Raw genomic sequence first — 20672 nt, forward strand, 5'->3', positions numbered from 1 at the left:
ACCCAATTTTTAAAATGTAGCATAGAGCTTAGTCAGGATATCTATTATTGTGATAAAACACTGATCAAAAGAAACTTGGGGGAGGAAACTGATGCAGAGGTCTTCATGACTTGCTCAACCTGTTTTCTTATATAAAAACTACCAGAGAGGCACTGCCCTGTGGGATGGGCCTACCTCCGTCAATCAGTCAATCAATCAATCAAGAAATGCACTACAGACTTCATACAGGCAATCTGATGGAGGCGTGTTCTCAATTAAGATTCTCTTTTCCCAAATATGTCTAGGTTTGTGTCTGAAGAAGGACACTAAAAAGAAATCCCACACTAGCTCAGAATTGAGTATAATAAAGGTTATTTATTTAGGGGTAGACTCACAGATCACAATCCTCTGCACAAATGGGGAACAGGAACCCAATCACACTGCAGGAAGAGAGGCCAGCTTGTGCTTTACACAGGCATTTAAAGTATAAGAGGCCACTCCCAAGAGGGCAGGTAACTTAAAGGCTACTGGCTGTAGGAATTCCTATAGCATGTGTCAAGTTGACAAAAACCAACCAGGACAGCGCTAAACAAAATTACCAAAACAGGAATCACGAATGGCTCAGAAACAACTTACACGTTCAATATCCTTTGCTGTTAGGGAAATGCAAATTAAAACTACTTTGACATTCCATCTTATCACAGCATCAGAATGGACAGGATCAAAACAGAGGACAGCTGGTAAGGATGTGGGGAAAGGGGAACACTTATTTATTGCCGGCAGAAGTGCAAACTTGTACATCCAATATGAAAATCAGTATGGAGGTTCCACAAAAAGCTGAAAATAGAGCTATCAAAAGATCCAACCATATCACTCTTGGGCATATACCCCAAAGATTCTTCTAACTACAAAGATGTGTGCTCATCCAATGTTCATCATTGTGCTATTCATAATAGCCAGAAATTAGAAACAGCCTAAGTGCCCACCAGCTGGCCAATGCATAATAAAAATGTGGTACATTTACATAATAGAATATTATTCAGCTGTTAAGAAAAGTGAAATTTGCAGGCAAACAGATGAAACTAGAAACGATCATCACAAACAAGGACACGCATAACCCAGAAAGACAAGCAGTGCATATTTCTTCTCATATGTGGAAGCTAGCTTTTATGCTTGTAAATGTGCATGTTTCATTTAGGAGTTAGAAGAAAAGTATCCATCCATCTCTCCCAACTAGGAATGCTGCAAACTACAGTAATGATCCTTCTGGCAAGATATGCCCACTGGTGCAATAGCGGCATGTGATGGGGACCCAACCAAACACGTTTTTATTGGACTTAAGGCCCAGTCCATAAGATGGAATGCAGACCTGACACTGTTAATGAGAACAAGAAACTGAGACCAGTTAGGTCATAGGCCCTGAAGGTAAGCCAATTTTTCTGCTAAAGGAATGCAGTAACTAAATGACTCCTAATGACATATTGCTATGCCCACAGATCACACTCAACCTCCATAAGAGAAGCTGCTTCTTGCAGTAGATGGGAATTAACAGAGACTCACAACTGGACAATGTACAGAGAATGGAAGCCTTTGGAGCACTCAGCCATAAATGAAATGTCTGTATCACACACCTCCCCTCAAGGCTCTGGGCTCTGTGCTGAAGAGGAAGGAGGCAGAAAGGTCTTCAGAGTCAGAGGTGGTAGATAACGTAAGGGCACAATGTTTCCCAGACACAGGGTAGATGCACACACGTACTCAGAGACTGTGACAGTGTGTGCACAGACTCTAGCCTAGCATAGTCCCAGCATGGAGGTGGGGAAGTGGACACAACTGACAGATGTTGGGAAGGGAACACTCGGTTTTCTCTAATGGATTGACAATGAGTAGATCAGCCATATACTAGGGCAGGCCCCATGCTCAGAAGCAGGTGGCCAACACAAAACAACACAAATTGGATTCCATGTTTTTGGTGTTGTTTTAAGAAAGAACATAAAGTTGAGTGGCTAGGGAGGTGGGGGAGGATCTTGGAGAAGTTGGAGGAGGGGGAAAATATGATCAAAGTATATTGTTTGAAAATTTCAGAGAATAAGTTTTTTTAAAATTGAATTTAACTTTGGCATTGGGAGGTAGAACTGAGTGGTAAGCATCAGTTCCCAGAACTCACAGATTATATTTGAGTTTTACCACCCCTAAGAAATTGGAGGGACTAACGATTCAAAAGAGAGGTAAGAATATAATTTTCCTGATTCCTGGCATCAGGGGCAGGTCTAACAGAAGATCCCCAAGAAGTGACTCCCACTGCAAGCGCATCTTGGTGGACTGGCCAGTGAACTTGGGCTGAACTTAGCCAAGCGTGAACTTGAACAGTGAACTTGGGCTGAACTTAGCCAAGCCTGAACTTGAACAGTGAACTTGGGCTGAACTTGAACAGCCCAAGTCTCCCAGGTTCCTTGCCGAGCTGCACTTTCTGAACTCCTGGCAGGAGCTGCTGGAGCCAGGAGACACCTTCTGAATTGTAAGTAGGTCACAATGAGTTCGAACCTTTGTTCTAGGGCTGTTAGAGAATTTGAGACCTGGGACTCTGGCACTTGTCCTGGTTTTCCGAAAGGTCTCTTAAGGGAGTGTCACCTTCACACCAACTCCATCCAAACTATGGCAGGATCAGGCTAGACTTAGTGCTAATAATCCAAGTGCTCTGCTCAGCTGGTGGCGGGACCTCAGCTGGGTCCCATCTCATCTCACAAGTGTTAGAACCCACAGCAGGGATTCAGAGGGGTGTGGCTCCTGAGGTGTTTATTACAGACACTGGCTGATACTGTGATCCCTCCCTCCCTCCCTTCCTTCCTTTCTTCCTTCCTCTCTCTTCCTTCTTTCTTTCCTCCCTCCCTCCCTTCCTTTTTCCCTTTTGAGGGGTCCGGGCCCCCAAAGACTCAGTGAGTCCATGGCCCTAGCACAACCCCCAAACAACCTGGCTCTGCATTCAGAGCCAAGGAAAGAAACACAACCTGAAAATGGGACCAGAGCCAGTGGAAGAGGCACTTTGTCAGAGAAAAGTCCCTGGACCCTGGAACGAGGGCCAAAAGAATGCACTAAGCCCCTAGATTCACAGCATACCAAATATATTCACTCTGGTCTCAAAACTAGAGCCAAAAAGGTAAAAAGAACCAAAGAAAGAAACAGTTTGGCCCTAGAATCGGAGCCATCTCTGTCCCTGACACAAAACCAGCCAATCCCTGAACAGGAAAAATGAACCAATCACTGAGCCCCTAGAGGCTTAGAATTCTCCTACCAGCAGTTTAGAATTTCTCTCAGACCTGGAAATTCTCTTACATCATAGGGGCAGCCAATCCCAAGACTGGAAGTCTGGAATTCCCCTCACCCCACTCGGGGGTAACCAATCACAGGTCCAGAGGCTTGGCATTCCCCAAGCCTCTTCCCTATATAATCCCCCTCTTTTCACCATATGTGTGTGTGTGGGGGGGTGTCCTCTCCTGTGCTATTCCTATTGCTGCCACCTTGAACAGACAGAGGGACCCAAGTTAACTCACAATAAAGACTCTGCTTTTGCATCAGATATGGTCTCCTGGTGATGTTTTGGGGATCCAGACTTTAGGTATAACATTTGAGGGCTCATCCAGGATCCCCCAAGCCCACCATGACCACCCTCAGCTGAGTCTTAAAGGCGCTAACTAAACAGATACCTTTTTAAATTGCCCAGGCAAAACCCTTTAAGATCTAAATGGGTGTAAGATATAAGAGCTAAATGGCCTAAGATAGAAGGTTTAAATCTAAGTGTATATATGGGAAGAAGGAAAGTTAACTCCATAAATCTAAGTGTATGTACGGAAGAAAGGACCAGTACACCATTTGCCAGCCTTATAAGATCTGAGGTCCAAGTGTACATGAGGAGAGTTTACTTTGAAGCAGGTTGTTCCTGCTAGACAGGGCTTGCCTACCTCAAACCAGACCTTCAATTGGGTAATGGGGATTGCCTACTGCAAGCCAAATCATTTTGTTTTTGTTTTTTGTTTTGTTTTTGTGTGCTATACTGGTACACTGTCTGATGTTGGTCTGTTGTTCTTCTGTGACTTTGTCTGGTAAATATACGGCCATTTGCTTATCCTGCCTGTAAGTGTGTGGGCATCCCTGGTCATGTTTAGTGGTAAGATCTACGTGGGCATGTTAGAACACTGGCTAGGAGACTGGGGGCTGCCCTGGGATCTTGCTGGTGGAACAACCAGAGCGGGACTGGATTCCCCTAGTTCCTCTAAAGAGACTGAGCAGGTCACAACTGCAGGCCGTGAATCTAGTATCTCACATCCAAATTTGTACACAGCCACCTGTGTTATCTGTGATTGTGTGTGCATCACTGGTGTTTGTCATCCTTCTGAGGCTGGAACACCCTGAAATAATAGGTCTGATCTCCAGTCACCCTCCCACCCCCTGAGCCTCTTCCTTGACCACCTTAAGGATTTCAGGGAGTGGGACCACTCTGAAACCTCTGGGAACTGGGGTGACCATTCTACTAGACGAACGGCCCCAGGAGGGCACTTTAAACCCATCTCTCATGAGCAGGGCTAAAGAAATCATCTATGGATGACCTGGACACCTGGATCAGGTTCCCTGCTGATCTGGCAGACCCCCATCTTGGCTAAAGCCACAACTTACCACCAACCTGGGGTATCACCAAAAATATTTGCCTTGGGGGATGGCACAAACACCCCCAAAGATCCCAAGTCTTCTGACTCCTGATGCCCCCAAACACCTGCGGGGAGTGGGGGTGGGGGAGCTGAGCCCATCCCTAATCCCCCTTGCACCTATGGAAGAACACTCTGGGGAGCAACCTGGCCAGCCAGACTCCATAGCCCCTCCCCCTTTGCATGATGGGCCCGTGTGATGATCAGAGAAACCAGTATTGGTCCTTTGATGCTGTGGACTTGTGTTCGCCAGAAGGGAAAGCTTACCACCAGGTTCTAATGAGGGGTTTCTGGGTTGCTGCTAAGCACCTGACTTACATGGCTTAAACCTTTAGCATTGGGCAGGAGGTTAATGAGTCACCATCAGCCTGTCTTGAGAGATTAAGGGAAGCCTTTAGGTCATACTCCCCTATGGACCCTGAGGCGACTGAACACAGGTCAGAAGTAACCCTAGCTTTTGTTAATCAAGCAGCACTAGGTATTAGCAGAAGATGCAAAAGGATAGGCGGCCTAGCCAGCATAAAAGTAGGGAGACCTCTGAAGATGGATGAGAAAAGACAGGAGAAGGTTAAGGTACTAAAAAGAGAAAAGGATCAGAGAGCAAGAGTGATTGCAGATGAAAGATGGACTTGCAACATGGTTTGGATGTTGCTGGCAGTGTCAGCTATGGACCCAGGGAAAAACAATTCCACCGCCTGGCCCAGGAACAGAGTAAGGCTTCCCCAAAGAGCAACAGACTGAAGTTTCAAAGGGACCAATGTGCCTATTGCTGGGAGTTAGGGTACTAGGCCAAGGATTATCCCAGAAATGGCCACCACAAAGAGCTCCATGGTGTCCTGGCAGCTAAAGTGAGAAGATAAAGTGTTGTTCACGGATGTAAAAGTTAAGAGATTTTTGAGAAAGCATCACATAAGGAAGTTTTGAGGGCCCGAGAAAGTGTTATAGGACAGCAGAAAGGAAAAAAAGAATGCCAGCGTGGCTACAGATGACTGGCAGCTAAGGCAGGGAAAGAAAGTGTTTTATGGCATGTAAGAAGTATAAGGAAGTAATTTGGGGTAATGGAAAATGTTTTATGAAGGGGTCACGGAGAAAACGTGAGACCTAGCACTATGTGGCGGGGAAATTGAGCCTACTCGCAATAAGAGTCAACTTTCAGGAGGAGTCCAAGGAAGTGTTGCAAAGGTCTGAGGATGTAAAAGCTTAATGATGTTAAAGATCAAGATTGCCCCAAGGACTTCAATGCCCCAGTTCAGTAGGAAGTAGTTAAACGATAAAGCCGCCCTTTTCCCAACCACCAGGAGGCAGGCTAGAGTGTTCCTGGGACCAACTGGCTCTTGCCACCTCTGGATCCCAGGCTTTGCTGAGATGGCCATGTTCCTAGTCCCTGAGCTTCAAACTTAAGGTCAGATCTCCTGATGGCGATGCCACCAGATAGTCCCTGGTCAACTCAGCTTCCTCATCGGGCTGCCATACCCCTGGACATGCCCTGTCTACAGTTAGTTAAGAGGCTTATTTTTGGATACGAGGGTCTATATGGATGCCTGACCCATAAACAGAAGGAGCCTATAACCACCTACACATTAAACATTCTCCAGAGCCTTGGGTTAGCAGGCCTAGGGGACTGGACATCATCTTTAGCAATGCAAGGTGGGAAGAAATCAGTAACCAGAGTTAGGAAAGGATTATTTAATGGTTCTCTGTGGTTGACTGCTTTAGTATCCACATTGCTAGGGCCCTTCCTATTTACTTTTGGATCCTGTATTCTTACTAACTCATTTTCATCAGTGAACAAATTAGCACTGTGCAGCTGATGGTACTATGGTCTCAGTTACATTCCATCAGGGGCCCTCAGCGAGGACCCATAATTGGGTCCTCTAAAGTTACTGCGAGAGTGGGGGAATGAGAGACCCATGCCCCCACCGATTCAGTGAGTCTAAAGCCCTAGCACAACCACCAAGCAGCCTGGCTCTGGGTTCAGAATCAGGGGGGAAAAACATACCCTGAAAATGGGATCAGAGCCAGGGAAAGAGACATTTTGTCCCCAAACCTAGAGCCAGAAAAAAGTCCCTGGACCCTGAAACCAAGACCAAAAGAACACACTAAGCCTTAGATTCAGAGCATATTAAAGATATTTGCCCTGGTCCCAAAATTAGAGTCAAAAGGGTAAAAAGAACCAAAGAAAGAAATAGGTTAGCCCCAGAATCAGAGCCATCTCTGCCCCAACACAAACCTAGCCAATCTCGGAGCAGAGAAAATGAACCAATCATTCAGCCTCTAGAGACTTGGAATTCCCCTCAGGCCTGGAAATCTCCTTACATCACAGGGGGCAGCCAATCCCATGACTGGAAATCTGGAATTCCCCGAGTGGGGTGACCAATCACAAGGCCAGAGACTTGGAATTCCCCAAACCTCTTACCCTATATAACCCCCCTCTTTTTGCCACTGAGGGAGGGTCTCCCCTGTGCTGTCCCCGTTGCTGCTATCATCATTGCTGCTGCTGCTTTGGATGGATGGAGGGACCCGAGTTAACTCACAATAAAGACTCTTTGTTTTTGCATCAGATACGGTCTCGTGGCAATGTTTTAGGGATCTGGATTTCGAGCATAACGCTTTCCTTCAATCTTCAAATGCATTATTCTTGGAATACATTCTTTGAAGTATTGTGAAATTGCCAGGATGCGTTTTTGGCAAATCTGAGGAGGAACCTCTACCCATTTTCTGTTCCCTCTGCCATTTCCACTTTCTTTTAAGTACCAGGGTCCTAATCCCTCACTAGCCCTGTTCCAAGAGAATAACCCAGTGGTACTCTCCATAGATTGATGTTCATGCAGTCTCAACAAAATGTCTTCTAAGAACATCTCTGTGGGGGTCAGCAGCGCTGGGAATCAAATCCAGCGCTGTCTGCTGTATCACTGAGAGACACTCCCAGTTTCAAATTTTAAGCTCTGGTTTGCACCGCAGCAAAGCAATCAGAGAGTCACTGTGCCAGTGATGGGAGTTGAGAAGGGAGGGTGATGGGTCCTCCCAGATTTTCACTTGACATGGGTAGGGTCACAACAGCACTGAACCCTGAATAAGTCTAAGTGATGTGAGATTCACAATTAGGCAAAAATCACAGATATATACACCCATACCTACCAGAATGCACATCAGTCAGGGCAAAGCTGTGTGGTTCCTATTAGGAATGTAACATAACGGTCAAATTCTTAACCGTAAGTCCTTTAAATCTGTCTTATAAACCCATTTCCCAGAGCTGGTAAATCGTTATGTATGGGTTCATGCATCAGTCACAGAAAGTCAGTAGGACAGTTAATATTTAAGCATTTTAGAGTAGAGGGCTAGGGAAAAAGTCTAAATCTAAAATAGTTTCAAAACCCTACCCTCCAAAAAACTCTAAACCTTCTTGTCATATTGGATATATGCTGTTTGTCTAATGTATTTACTAAGATTGAGTTCTTAGGTGTCCAGCCCCAGCAGACAGCTAGGCTGTGGTGTCTGGAGTCCTCCCCAGCAGACAGCTAGGCTGTGGTGTCTGGAGTCTACCTTCACTCTTTCCTTTCCGAGGAAGAAAGCTGTGGCGTGGAGGACGTCGGCGGCGTGGGTGGAATTGTGGTAGGCATTGGAGGAGTGGTAGTTGGCTTCAATCACTTGCAGCCAGGCCCGAAGAGTGGTTTCAGTGCAGTTTAAAAATTCACATACTCCAAACCGAGAGAAGACCTTTAAGCCCAGGTACACCAATGGCCTGAAAACAGGAAACAAACACCGGTTCATTGAGTTCAGTGGCCCAGAAAGATCTTCCTTGAATGACATTAGCAAACAAAGGGATTTGTGTGTGATCGCCCAACATGCTTGGGGCACAAAAACATTGGCATTGCTTTGCCCATCCCTTCCTTGCACCCAGGTGCCTCACGCGAGTCAATACAGGTATTTATCTTAGATTATCTGTAAGTCACAAAACCTCCATGGGCCCTTTTCACCTCTACTTCCACAGGAGTCCTGCATATGCCTTATGCCCTTAAGAAGAGCCTGGGGGCTAAAGGAATGGTTTGAATGGTTTCATCAACCTCACTTAGAATTATGTTACCCTATAGTCATATTCCACAGACCAACATCCCAGGAAGAAATGTCTTCTCCTAAGACAAAAGAAGCTCCTCTCCCTGCTGACAGGACAGGCTCAAGGAGAATTTACCATGCTATCAAATCCCCATTATGTCAGGATGTGTGGGTGGATGGGAGAGGAGGGAGGGAGAGGAAGAGAAAGAATATGATTATAAATTTTTGTTGCTGAGGCTCATTTTGAATCCCTGAGCTCAAATAAGCCTCTTGCCTCAGTCTCCCAAACTGCTTGTGTGTATGACTGAACCTGACTTCCAATCCATTTTTATAGGGTGGAGAGAGGGCTTTGAGAAAACTTTGAATTCCCAGCTCATGGACACAAAGGAAGTAGATATGAGGAAATGCATGACCTGTGCCTTAATGACAGATTCAGCCTCTCCATACAAGAGCCTATTCGGGACACATTAATTCCATCTAAGTTTCTAGATACGAAGACCTTGGACATGGCCGTCCCTCCCTCCCGGCCTTCCACCAGAGATGCCACATACCTTTTATGTGTAACGGCTTCCAATTCAAAGATATTGAAGTCCCAGCTCTCCTCATTATCAAGTAACTGGGCGATACTGGGGGGGACATCGTTGATGGTGATGGGCATCGCAAGGTGACTGTGACTTTGGTGCACATCTGAGCAGACACAGGGGTGGAGGGGGCAAGTTAAGTGTGGGTTCTCCAGGGTCCTTGGCATCTCATTAACTTTAGGGTTGCCACTCGAAACAAAATCCCCAACTTCCATTGATAGGGAGATCTTAACACCAGGGCTCGTCTCATGTTAGGAAATCTCAAGGCCATAAACAGAAAACTAACTCTAAGACCCCTTTAAATACATGGAGAATGGCACCCGTTATCTAGCAATGCTTGGAGAAGTCATTTTAACCAGGAGGCCTTGCTTTAAATGTAGACCATAGAGAGGAATAAACTCGTGAGAGCCATTGGGAGCAACACCAAGGTGACGGCATCGTCACCACCCTGGGGGTGGCACAGACTGAAGCCAAGTTATCAGTGGCCAGTGACACAGAAACACTTACTCTTTGTGAACACATACTCATTCCCTGACAGTCTTCTTAAGCCATCCTGGAAGAAAAAGATGATGTTAGATGCACACTTCACACCCACCACCATTTTCTTAAACTCATTCCATAGCCGGAGGCTGAATCCTGGCCAGCCCAGACTAAAGTCCAGGTCAAGGCAGAGATCAAAATGAAATTGGAGCAGTGGCTAAGGAACGGGATAGTCTACCTTCCATAGTACTAGTACCAGGGGGTGAGGGGGTAGGAATAGGCAGTCAGTCATGAGCTGTGAGTTGGCTCAGTTCTCATGGCCACGTTCTCTCCCGGCATTGTGAAGCCTCATAGACTGAGTTGCAGAAGTGATCTTGTCTTGGATATGTGTGAGTTTGACATGTCTAAAGCCCCTTAATCTGCACCGAGACATTTTATGTCTTCAGGTATATGGTGAAAAGACCAAGAGCCAGTTTGAGGGGAAGCCTTGGAAAGTCTTTTTAAACACTGGGCCTTCTTTTCTAACTACACTTTCTGCTGCAGAGCGTGGGCATGGTGCTAGTCCTCGAGACACGTGTTTCTGGGGCTGTGGTTTTGAAGAGTGGGATGGGTGATCTTGACCATCAACTTGAGGGGATCGAGAGCTATGGGCTATTAGTAAAACACAGCTGTGTCTGTGGCTTTGAGGGCTTCCTGGAGCTAAGTAGAGCTGAGGGCTCTGACTGGGAGGTGGTTCAGTCCACTGACAGATTCGAAATTTGCATGGGAACGATAGAAACGGTTGTGGGATGGCAGAATTGTGCAAAGTGGGGCTGGTTGGAGGGAGGAGGAGGCAAGTCACTAGGTCCCCAGGGACTCTGTCTTACCCTGGCCCTGTCACTGTTCACTCTGCTTCCTGCACACCATGGTGGACTGACAGCTGCAAAGCTGTAGGCAGAAATACTTCCCTTTAAGCTGCTTTTATCCTGGTCACGACCACGCCATGACGATGAGAGTAACAGTGGACAGGATTTCTGTGCCCTGACATTTGCTGGCACTTGAGGTTGAACCAGTCCCTAAATGCTCCCGAATCTTCCTCTGCCTCTGCTTCTGTGCCTGAAGCCCTCGTTATTTAGATCTTCCTGCAAACGTTCTTTGGAATTGCTTGCTATCCCTAGAAAATAAGTGCTAAAGTTTAAAGTAGTATTAATGAATGCAGGATCCCCTTGAAGTCACACTTTGGATCGTGGTGCAGAAATCTTAATATTCAGCAACAGATGAGCAGATAAAAAACCCTGGCCACAATTGTTCCGCCTCTGCAGCAAATGTGCATTTCTTGTTTTTCTCCACGTCCCTAAGTCTTATGCAAATGAGGCAGAGTCTCACACTGGCTCCTTTCAGCATTTATCTGGATAGAAAGCACAAAATGACACAAAGGGGCAGGATGGGGGGCAGCTTGTTCGTGGACGCAGAGTCCTTTGGTTGTAGCCCCAAAGGGACTGCCCCTTATCATGACTGAAACTAAAGCTGCATTGGACCGGGTCAGCCAGTCCCAGCCTGGGGACCAGGAAGAACAGAAGACGGCTCAAGGATGGGTGAGGATGGGCTGGGCAGCCGGCAACCCAGTTTTTCCAGGCTGGCTAGAAAAAGAAATCTGCAGAGGCTGAGATAACTCGGGGTCATGTTTCTTTCCTAGAGAGTCCTCCCCTCGGCTTCTGAGAAAGGAGCATGGTGGTTTTTCTCCTTCAGTTGTGGACAGGTGATGTTAAAAGTCAGAAAGAGCTCAACAATGGGGCGAGGTAGACCTTAGCCAGTGGGTCCACAGCTAGTATGTCTCAGATTACTGGCAGGCACAGTCCTCCCACCTCCCTGCTTTGAGCACTATTCTGCTTTCGTAGGATTAGAAAGGGAATTTGAGCCAGGCAGGGCTGGCAAGTCTTTAATTCCAGATCTCTGTGAGTTCAAGGCCAGCCAGCCTGGTCTACAGTGTGAGTTCCAGGACAGCCAGGGATGCTACACAGAGAGACCCTCTCTTGAAAAACCAACACAAAAATGAAATGGAACTTGGCTGTAGCATCTTGAAAGACAAGACTTGGTCACTGGAAACACTGGAAAGATACAAGCTCTTTCATTAAACAGTCATTCTTTGGAGTCCTCACAGGGCCTGATCTACAGAATCATGCCTGTCTTAGTAAACGCGGGGAGGGGGGGAGTGTAAGTATCTTCTATAAGATAGACCCATAACTGTATACAATAAATGTACAATGTTCTGTGTAAAATCTTGTTTATACTATCCAACAGTGCAAATGTATGTACATGTTCCATACAAATGTACCCCTCTTCCTCCTTCCATTTTCCTCCTTTCTCTCTCTCTGCCTTCCTCCCTCCCTCCCTTCCACAGTCTTACTGTGTATTTCAGACTGGCTTTAAATCTGCAGTCCTGCCTCAACTTCTTGGGGTGCTGGGATAACAGGTTTTGTGTGTGTGTGTGTGTGTGTGTGTGTGTGTGTGTGTGTGTGTGTACCATGTCTACCTCCTGGGTCTCTCACTCATTTTTGTGTTCTTCCCCCTCTCTAGTTGGGTTGGTTGAATTCACAAGATACAGAACCCACGGATTGGAAAGGGATAACTGTATAGATATAGTCTAATGCCCAAGGAAATGCAGCTCTAACCTTCAACCACAGTCCTCTAATTCAGACAGAAAGGAACAAGAAGCAGGAGCCATATAGCCTCTCTGTGGTATGTTTAACCCTCAGTCACCTGCCTGTTTTCTATTCTAACAGGATTTCTCAAGGCTCTTTCCACAGCTGTGGTTAGTCAGCTGGTGGACAGATAAGCATCTTGGCTATAATGGGAAAGAAATTAACAAGCTGCCTCACCTCTACATCAGGTGCTTCTGCTCCCTGAGGCCACAGTGCCCTGTGGATACTCTAGGGTATTTGACCAACACTCTGCATTTCTGGGTTTTCCTTAGCACTTACAGTCATCAGGCCTCCGACAAGATCACTGGTGTGAGGGTCTTCATCTTTGGTTCCAAGCTGAGGGGAATACAGTTCTGTGGTCCGTAAAATTTCTAGAACTCTATCCAAGGCTTCTGCTACTGTAACCGGGCTGTTCTCTTGAGCCGCATTGATTATATTTATAACCTAAGATAGCAAAAAGAGAAAGAATAAACGTGAGAATATTAACATACTAATTCTCCTAAGTCAGACGTATTCAGAAGAAGTCAGTGACCATACATACGCCTAGCTCAGAGGGCAGACCCACTCCTCTCCTCTCTATGAAGTGCACACTCAGCAACCCACACTGCCCCTGTCTATGAAGTGCACACTCTGCAGCCTACACTGCCCCCACGACATCCCACCTTAGGACCCTGCTTCCCAGGATCTCTTGCTGACAACCTTCCCTAGCTCTCTTCCATGGGTTGGAGTTCCTAAGGCATAGGTCTGGTTCTCTATCATATGGCCATTCCAGAAATGATCTTTCACCTCCATGACTCAGGGCACACAATCCATTTCCACATTTATCTTCTAGGACCCACCCAGACTGGGAGAGCCTCAAAAGCCTTCCAGACTCACCTACTATAATACTTCCTGTGCCTAAAACCAGAGCCCAGCCTTAGCCCCTTCTCACAAACCAAGCAAATGGTGTGAGCGACAGCTATTCTCCTGGCCTGAAGGCAGGTGCTCTCCTACCCAAGGCCTGCTCTGTCTGACACGTGTCTCCCCCATTCCTCAGTCCACCAAGTCCAAAGGATTCTCCTCCTAGACATTTTATGATTTGTTTCTTTCTCCCTAACTCTACTGCCTCAATGCTAGCTAAAGTACCACTACCATCTCCTTCCTGGAATCCCAGAGAAGGCCCAAATAGCCTCTTCTCTTGTACTCTTGCTATACCTTACCCATTCTTAGTGTGGTGGCTGAACTCTTCACAGGGACATGTGGACCTGACCATGCTACATCCATTGAAACCCCTTCTAAGGTTTTTTACTACATATAAAATACAAACCATCTATTTTTGGTCCAAGTGACCAGAACAAACACAGCTGTAACATGAGGGGGCCAGCTCGTTGGGGTTTCTGTCCGGCCCAGTACCCCACAGCCAGCAACTCCCAAGGAAAATCACACACAAGACTCCATAAGGTTATAAACTGATTGGCCCATTAGGTCAGGCTACTTATTAGCTCTTATAACTTATGTTACCCCATTATCCTTATCTACATTAGCCACATGGCTCCGTACCTTTCTCAGCTGGGAAAGTTACATGCTGCCTCTTCGGTGGTCTGCACAGGAGTGGCAAGGGAGCTTCCTGCTTTCCGAATACTCCCAGTCTCTTTGCTCCACCCCTACTTCCTGTCTGGCTTTCCTGCCTATACTGCCTGCCTGGCCAATCAGCGTTTTATTAAAATATGATAGACAGAATACAGACAATTCTCCCACACCACACAGCCACCATAATCCTGCCATTATCATCTCACCTCTGCTGGCCACACCCCAGGCTCCCTGGCTTCTGCTCAGTTCTGGGGGACCATCTCTGTGCCCCTTCAGTGATGGACCATCTCCATGCCGGTCCTTGATGTTCCTGCTCCAAGAGTCTCCCTCTGATCAATGTGACTCTCAGGTCTAAGTTTTGCTTCTCACATGACTTCCCTCAGCCTAGACCTACTCTGACATCTCTCACAGAGCCCCTTACAGCACCGATTATATTGTGTAACCACGCTTACTATGTGTTTGGTTAATACCTGGCTTTCCCATTAGATCATTGGCTCTGCTATCAGGAGATGATAGCTCTAGAGCACAGCCCAGGTCTGAACACTGACTGAGCATTGGAGGTGGCAGCTGTCACTTACCTTTGTGATGGGGGCCTCTATGGTCATGGAGTGAATCCTCGCCATGGAGGGGTAGCGGCGATTCTGTAGGCTTGGAGCTGGAGAGAAGGCAGGGCGGTTTTATATGGAGTTAGTGGTTCAGGTTAGGCTAAATACAGCCTAGAGGTCACCTCTGGATGAAGTCTTGGTCTTCTAGGATTTCCTGCCCCACAATTTGGTGAGTTTGACTATCCCTTGTCCCTACAGGGCTGAACACTCAGCCCCACAAGTGTAGAAGGTGTTCTGCCTGAAAGGATGGCGGCAGAGGGCTTGGCGAGTCCCACTCCCCAGGGGAATACTGAGAAGGCTGCTATACACAGACGCCCCATCTCCATAACCCAATGACGTCACAGGACTCCCTTTCCCATGAGTCACTAAGGCCTCTTTCAGAGAGTCTGGCGGGCCCTTTCCTTCCAAAGCCATGGACACCTGAGTGTGTACCTGCCCCATGCCAGGAAACTCAGTATGACCTGGCCAGTCATATTTCTTCCTCAGCCATTAGGTTCATGATGCTCAGAGCCCAATGGTTTTGATGCTAATCGGGACAAACTCATTTTAAAATGACTTCTTTTTTTCAAGTAGGTGGTTCTTATGTGTATGCTTGAAGATTGAGATGGGAGAAGCCTTCCTTAGAAGACCCATCTTCATTACTCCTTTAACCTTCCCTGCAGGGCGCCCTAGAGGTCAGACCTGTTCCAGAGATGCGAGAACCTGATAGAGTCGCCCTCAGTAGGCTTGAGAACCCGGGATTCAGCCCTTGCCGGCCTCTGCTGTATTTCCCAATTCCCACCTTGCCTGTGTGGGACCACATAGCTGCTCTAGGGTCCAGTCTGGCTCAGATGCCCTCAGCCCTCGTCCCCTCCAATAAGCTCTCATGATTCCGTCCTTGCTCTGCAGATCCTGTCACTTGCACGCCACGCGCCAGTCTGTCCTGCTCTGCAGATTCTCTATCTTGCCCCTAGGGTCTTCATCTTTTCTAGTTCAGTCACTTCTCGGGCCTCAGTCCTTCCATTGTGACCCAGAGGACTGGGACGTCTTCCCTTCCTTCCCTTGACCTTTCTGTGTATTTTTAAAACCATACTCCCCAACCTCCATCACAGCACTAACTGTTCCTTCTCAGGCCCTTAGAACTGCTCTTCCAGTGGCCAAATTGAAAAAAAAAACCAAAAAAACAAAAACCTAAACTAATGTGGTTCAGTGGCACAGAGCTTGCCTAATGTGTATGAGATCCTAGTTACACACACACACACACACACACACACACACATACACACACAAAGGGTAAGTTCTGCAGCTCCCTTCTACTCCATTCTCTTTCCACCTTGGCTCCTGGGATACCACTCCCACGTTTTTTCTGTCCTTCTGCATCTTTCGCATCCCTGTTTCTCACAGGGTGCCCCTGCAGATTTGGACTCAGACCCTCTGGTCTTTGTCCTCACACAAGCACTCCTGTGTGCATGACCCTTGGCAATGCTTCTCTTCAACACAGAAACTGAAGCCCAAGAAGTCCCTGCTCCTACCACAACCACAGCACCTGCCCCAGACCCAGCATCAGCTCCAGCCTCATCCCTACCCCAGCCCCTGCCCCAGCCACAGCATCTACCCTGCCTCTGCCCCTGCCTCTGTCCCTGCCCCAGCCCCAGCTTTTGCCCCAGCCCCTAGTCCTGTTCCAGCTCCTACCCCTACCTCAGCCCCTGCCCCAGTTCCTGCTTCTGCCTCAGTCAACTGTTGCCTCTGCCCCAGCCCCAGCTCTTGCCCCAGCTCCTGCCCCTACCTCAGCCCCTGCCCCAGTCCCTGCCTCAGTCCTTGCCTCTGCCCCAGCCCTAGCTCCTGCTCCAGCTCCTGCCCCAACCTCAGCCCCTACCCCAGCCCCTGCTCCTGGTCTGACCTTGACCTCCTTTGCAGCTTCCCAAGCATCCTCTTCCCCTCAGGTCCACGTGAGACCCTGCAGACTCCAGAGGACACAGACTTCCGGGAATGGCTTTGCATGTTGATTCTGACCTTTCCACCCCCACAGATCCAGTCTGTTATTTGGGTTTTATTTGTTAAACTCACAGAGTGTTCCATGAAATCCTGACTTTCATTAATTAATTAATTAAGTTTCCGGCCTGTCATTAACGGGTGTGTGTTGTGACCAGCAAACCAGGACACTGCCTAGCTCTTGCCACCAGCACCCAAGGATGACCTTACCTAGCAACTGAAACTGCACTGCTGTGTAGTTTGTGGTCTGACACACTTTGGGCCATGAAAGAAGCAGCCCATGGGCCCTTCAGGGAGAAGAAAAAGACTATAGAAAACCAAGGGAATTTATTTACTTAAACCCTAAAATGTTCTCAGTTTATCGGAAGAAAAGCCTACTCCATTTGAAATCTTGTCTCCTTGGAGTTTCTGCGCCGATGAAGTGTTTGCACATGCCCTCTGTCATTTTCGACACAATCAAAAGGCCAAGGAAATCTGAGAAACTTCTTACCATCACTGCCTCGAGAAGATATTGATTTCACATCAATGGACTCTTTCCTCCTGCTCTTGTGTCTGAATGAATGAGGCTCTGGGGAGTTCAGGCGAGAGACAGAGGAGGTTAGCTTTCAGGGCATTAAAGTGTGAACTTGCACCTTTCCCCTGTTCACCAAAGAAAATGAGTGAGAACTTACACCTTTCCCTATTCGCCAAAGAAAATGAGTGTGCGTTCTATGCTCTAGGAAGTAAAGTTAAGAATCAAGAAACTACTTTCTCTTCAAATCAACACAAAAGGATCAGTCATTCTAGTACAAAAACAATGTCTTTTTCTTCTGGGACTGCGTTACATTGGGGGAAGCCGTGCTCACTAAGACTTACTTAGTTCCATCACCAAAATGTCATCCCGAAAATAAAACTTAAAGGAAATGTTTTGGGGGTTCATCTTGACTAAAGGGCTACACTCACCTGGGTAGGGAAGTTCTCAGTGGAATATCTGGAGAAATAAAATCCTAGTGACATCCGCAGATATTTGGATTGAGAAGCTAGTTTGGACAAGTTTGGGACGCTTCTGAAAAATCGAACATCTAAGTGTTCATCTAGCTTCTCTAAGAGTGGACTTCATCAAGTGACCGAGTCCTGCCGACCGTGGGAAGGGAAGCTCAACACCAAAATGTTCTGGAATGCTGATGTCAAAATGACATGATCAGTGAGTACCAGGCTGTTAAAATGCCTAGGTGATAGCGTTGGCCTCAGTGCTGTGGGCACATTTGCTTCCTGTGAGTAACCCCCGAATGAGAAGAAAAATGTAATCGTAAGCCAGAACCACTCTGAAGCGTAGGCAACTCAAGCGCTAGCAGGAGTAGTCATTAAACAAGCAGATTTAAGCAGCAGAACCATGATACAAGGAAGCTTGCTTCCATAAGAATTGTCAGGGGCACTAAAAAGGATGAAACAATCTAAGGCGGAAGAAAGCAACTCTAGAGCCAAATGGTCCAGGTTCTGACTTAATTTGCCGAAGAGTAACTATGTAGCCTTGGAGACGTTACTGAATTTTTCTGTTTCTCAGTGTCTGCAAAGGGGATAATTACAGTTCCTTGTTCAGAGGCTCATTCAGTTCCTCCTTGTGGTCAGTACCTGGAATAATCCTTGAGCAAGCCGACAGTGTGTACCTGCTGCCCATTACGTTGGTTCATTTGTACAACACACAAGAATGATTCAAACTGGATATTATTCTTACTGACCTCGCCTCTTAGAATTGTAAGACTCTACAGCCATAGAACTGGTTATATGTCTGAAGAAGTTATTCTTCAGTGAGGGCCATTTAACTTAGAGAATTCATTGGTCATTCTTTTTTTTTTTTCTCTGTGTAGCCCTGGCTGTCCTGGTACTTGCTCAGTAAACCAGGCTGGCCTCAAACACACAGAGATCCACCTGCTTCTGTCTCCAGAGTGCTGGGATTAAAGGTGTGCATCACCACTGCCCAAGTCATTATTCATTCCTAACAGACGTCCGTAGGATGAATTAAAAATTTCAATCATAGAAAAGAACTCGGTGACAAAGGGACTCTGCCTCCCATAAAAATAGGTACTTACTGAGAACCTACTGTGCATCAGACATTGGGCTCTGTACTTTAGAGCTAACAACGATCTCATTTGACAATTGCATCCCTCCTGAAAGCTGTAGAGTCCTATTCCCATTATAGCAGTGAGGAACTGAAGCTGGAAAGACCAGGAAGGAAGTCCGGGAACAAAGGACCAAGAAGCAGTGCTTTCCCTATGCTTTCCAGGAGGGAGGCCTTTAACTGATGGAGGAACTGTGACCATTGGCTGAGTGTTTGTTACGTGAAAGGCCATGCTGGGCACTGTAAGGGACAGGGGGATGCTTATTGTCTTTTTTTTTTAGTACCTTTTAAATGTGATACAAATTTACTGAAGTATTTGAGAAAGGGTGTCCATACATGAACCGTCATTCTGCTATTCAAGACTGTCCTGGCCTAGAAAACATTCCAAAGAAGAATGATGGCCGACAGCTAACTGCGTCCTCTTCAGTCATCGTAACCATGGGAAAGGCGTTGTTAATTCACTTTGCAAATGAAATTCTGAAGGCCAGAAAGAGCGAATGAACTCTTTCCGTGTAGGCTAACTGTAATCATTCAGTAATCAAGGAGAAGGATCGCACAGCCAATCCAGGGCCTACAGGCGCCCATGCAGAAGAGAATGGTTGGCAGCCATCCTTACAGGAGAAGAGTCACAAAGCTTTACTAATTAACTTTTCCCCTCTCCAGTGGCAAAAAATTCTAGGCCTTCCATCAAGTAGATGTCCACCAAGCCATTCACTTTGCAGATACGGAAGCCAAGGATCTGAGTGCTGTTCCAGTTCTAAGAGAAGAGTAGGGAGCCAAAATCAGAGTTCAGTGCTTAGTTTCCTGGGCCAGCGCCCAGCCATATTTCCAATTTGTAAAAGCAGGCATTAACTACTACTGCCTTTCTGCTAGACCACTCTAGGCTCAGTTCTTCTGCTCTACCTGGTCTCTAGCCAATAAAAGAAAACCAAGAAGGGGAGGAGCCTAGGAGGAACGGCTGCCTCAGACTAAGAGACCAGAGATTTGTAAAGGATTCCTGCTGCTCCTCAGGCTCCCCAGCCCTCCAATGCCAGCACTTAGATTTCAGCAACCCCCATTCGAGGATAACAAATGCAATCTTGAACCCCTTCCGAGCAGCAATGAGAAACTGGGTCGTCAAGGAAATTTTCAGCTGAGAAGTCTCTTACCTGTTTGAGAGTTATCCCCGGAATCACGATGAATCCTGTGGAGCTAGAGTTGTTCCGAAGTTTGGTGAAAGAGAGAGAGATTTTATGTCATTTATTTGTCGTACTCTGCAGCTTAGTTACAAGGCTCTGACCACGCCCAGAAAGCAAGGTGTTACACAGATTGCATGAAGAGATGAGAGACACACACCGAGTGTAAGACTACAAATATTCAATTGCTTTCAGACATTCATCAGGAGTCTAAGAGCAGGAAAGGGACCAAAGAGGGACTCTCCAGGCGGACCTAAATCTGCTAGGCTAACTCATTGTGACACAGTCTGCAGACACACAGAATGACAAAGGCCAGGACTCAAGTCAGATTTTAATAGGCCAATATGCAACCTGTTAGTTTTAGACAGGTCATATTTACTTTCTGAAATACAAAGTCGGGGTTAAATCTAAAATTTTTGTTTTTAGAACCTTTCCTTAAATGTTCCTCAATTGCTGGCACAGTCAATTGATGGACCATTTCCTCACGGAGGCCTGAACTTCAGCTGCCGTTTTGCACCTCGTTCTTTCTCATTATCAGGTTTGTCTCATGCTAATGACCTGGTATAAATGTTCAATAGACATCACTCAATGACCCAATGAAGTCATCAATACTAGAAAGAATACGCATGCTTTTTGTGGGCTCTGCATCTCTTGCATTTACAATCGACTAGGGCACTGCTGGTGGGCACATTGTCATTCGTACTTAGAATCCTATAGCCTCTCTGCTGAATCCTGCTGCTTCCATCCAGGCCTCAGGCCAGCCAACCTGGGCAGCACTCAATG

General features: G+C 46.8%; 1 protein-coding gene across 1 annotated transcript in view; it reads right to left on the minus strand.

Moving 5' to 3' along the window:
- Positions 1 to 20672, minus strand: part of Pde8b (phosphodiesterase 8B) — a 194514-nt gene that overhangs the window by 13619 nt on the left and 160223 nt on the right. Inside the window, 7 exon segments of the mRNA XM_085676845.2 lie at positions 8220 to 8418; positions 9281 to 9416; positions 9818 to 9863; positions 12751 to 12915; positions 14619 to 14695; positions 17107 to 17184; positions 19863 to 19905. Coding sequence (XP_085532971.2) covers positions 8220 to 8418; positions 9281 to 9416; positions 9818 to 9863; positions 12751 to 12915; positions 14619 to 14695; positions 17107 to 17184; positions 19863 to 19905 — 744 coding nt within the window.

Source organism: Myodes glareolus, chromosome 15 (genome assembly GCF_982192425.1).
Source record: "Myodes glareolus chromosome 15, mMyoGla1.1, whole genome shotgun sequence".
Classification (NCBI taxonomy): domain Eukaryota; kingdom Metazoa; phylum Chordata; class Mammalia; order Rodentia; family Cricetidae; genus Myodes; species Myodes glareolus.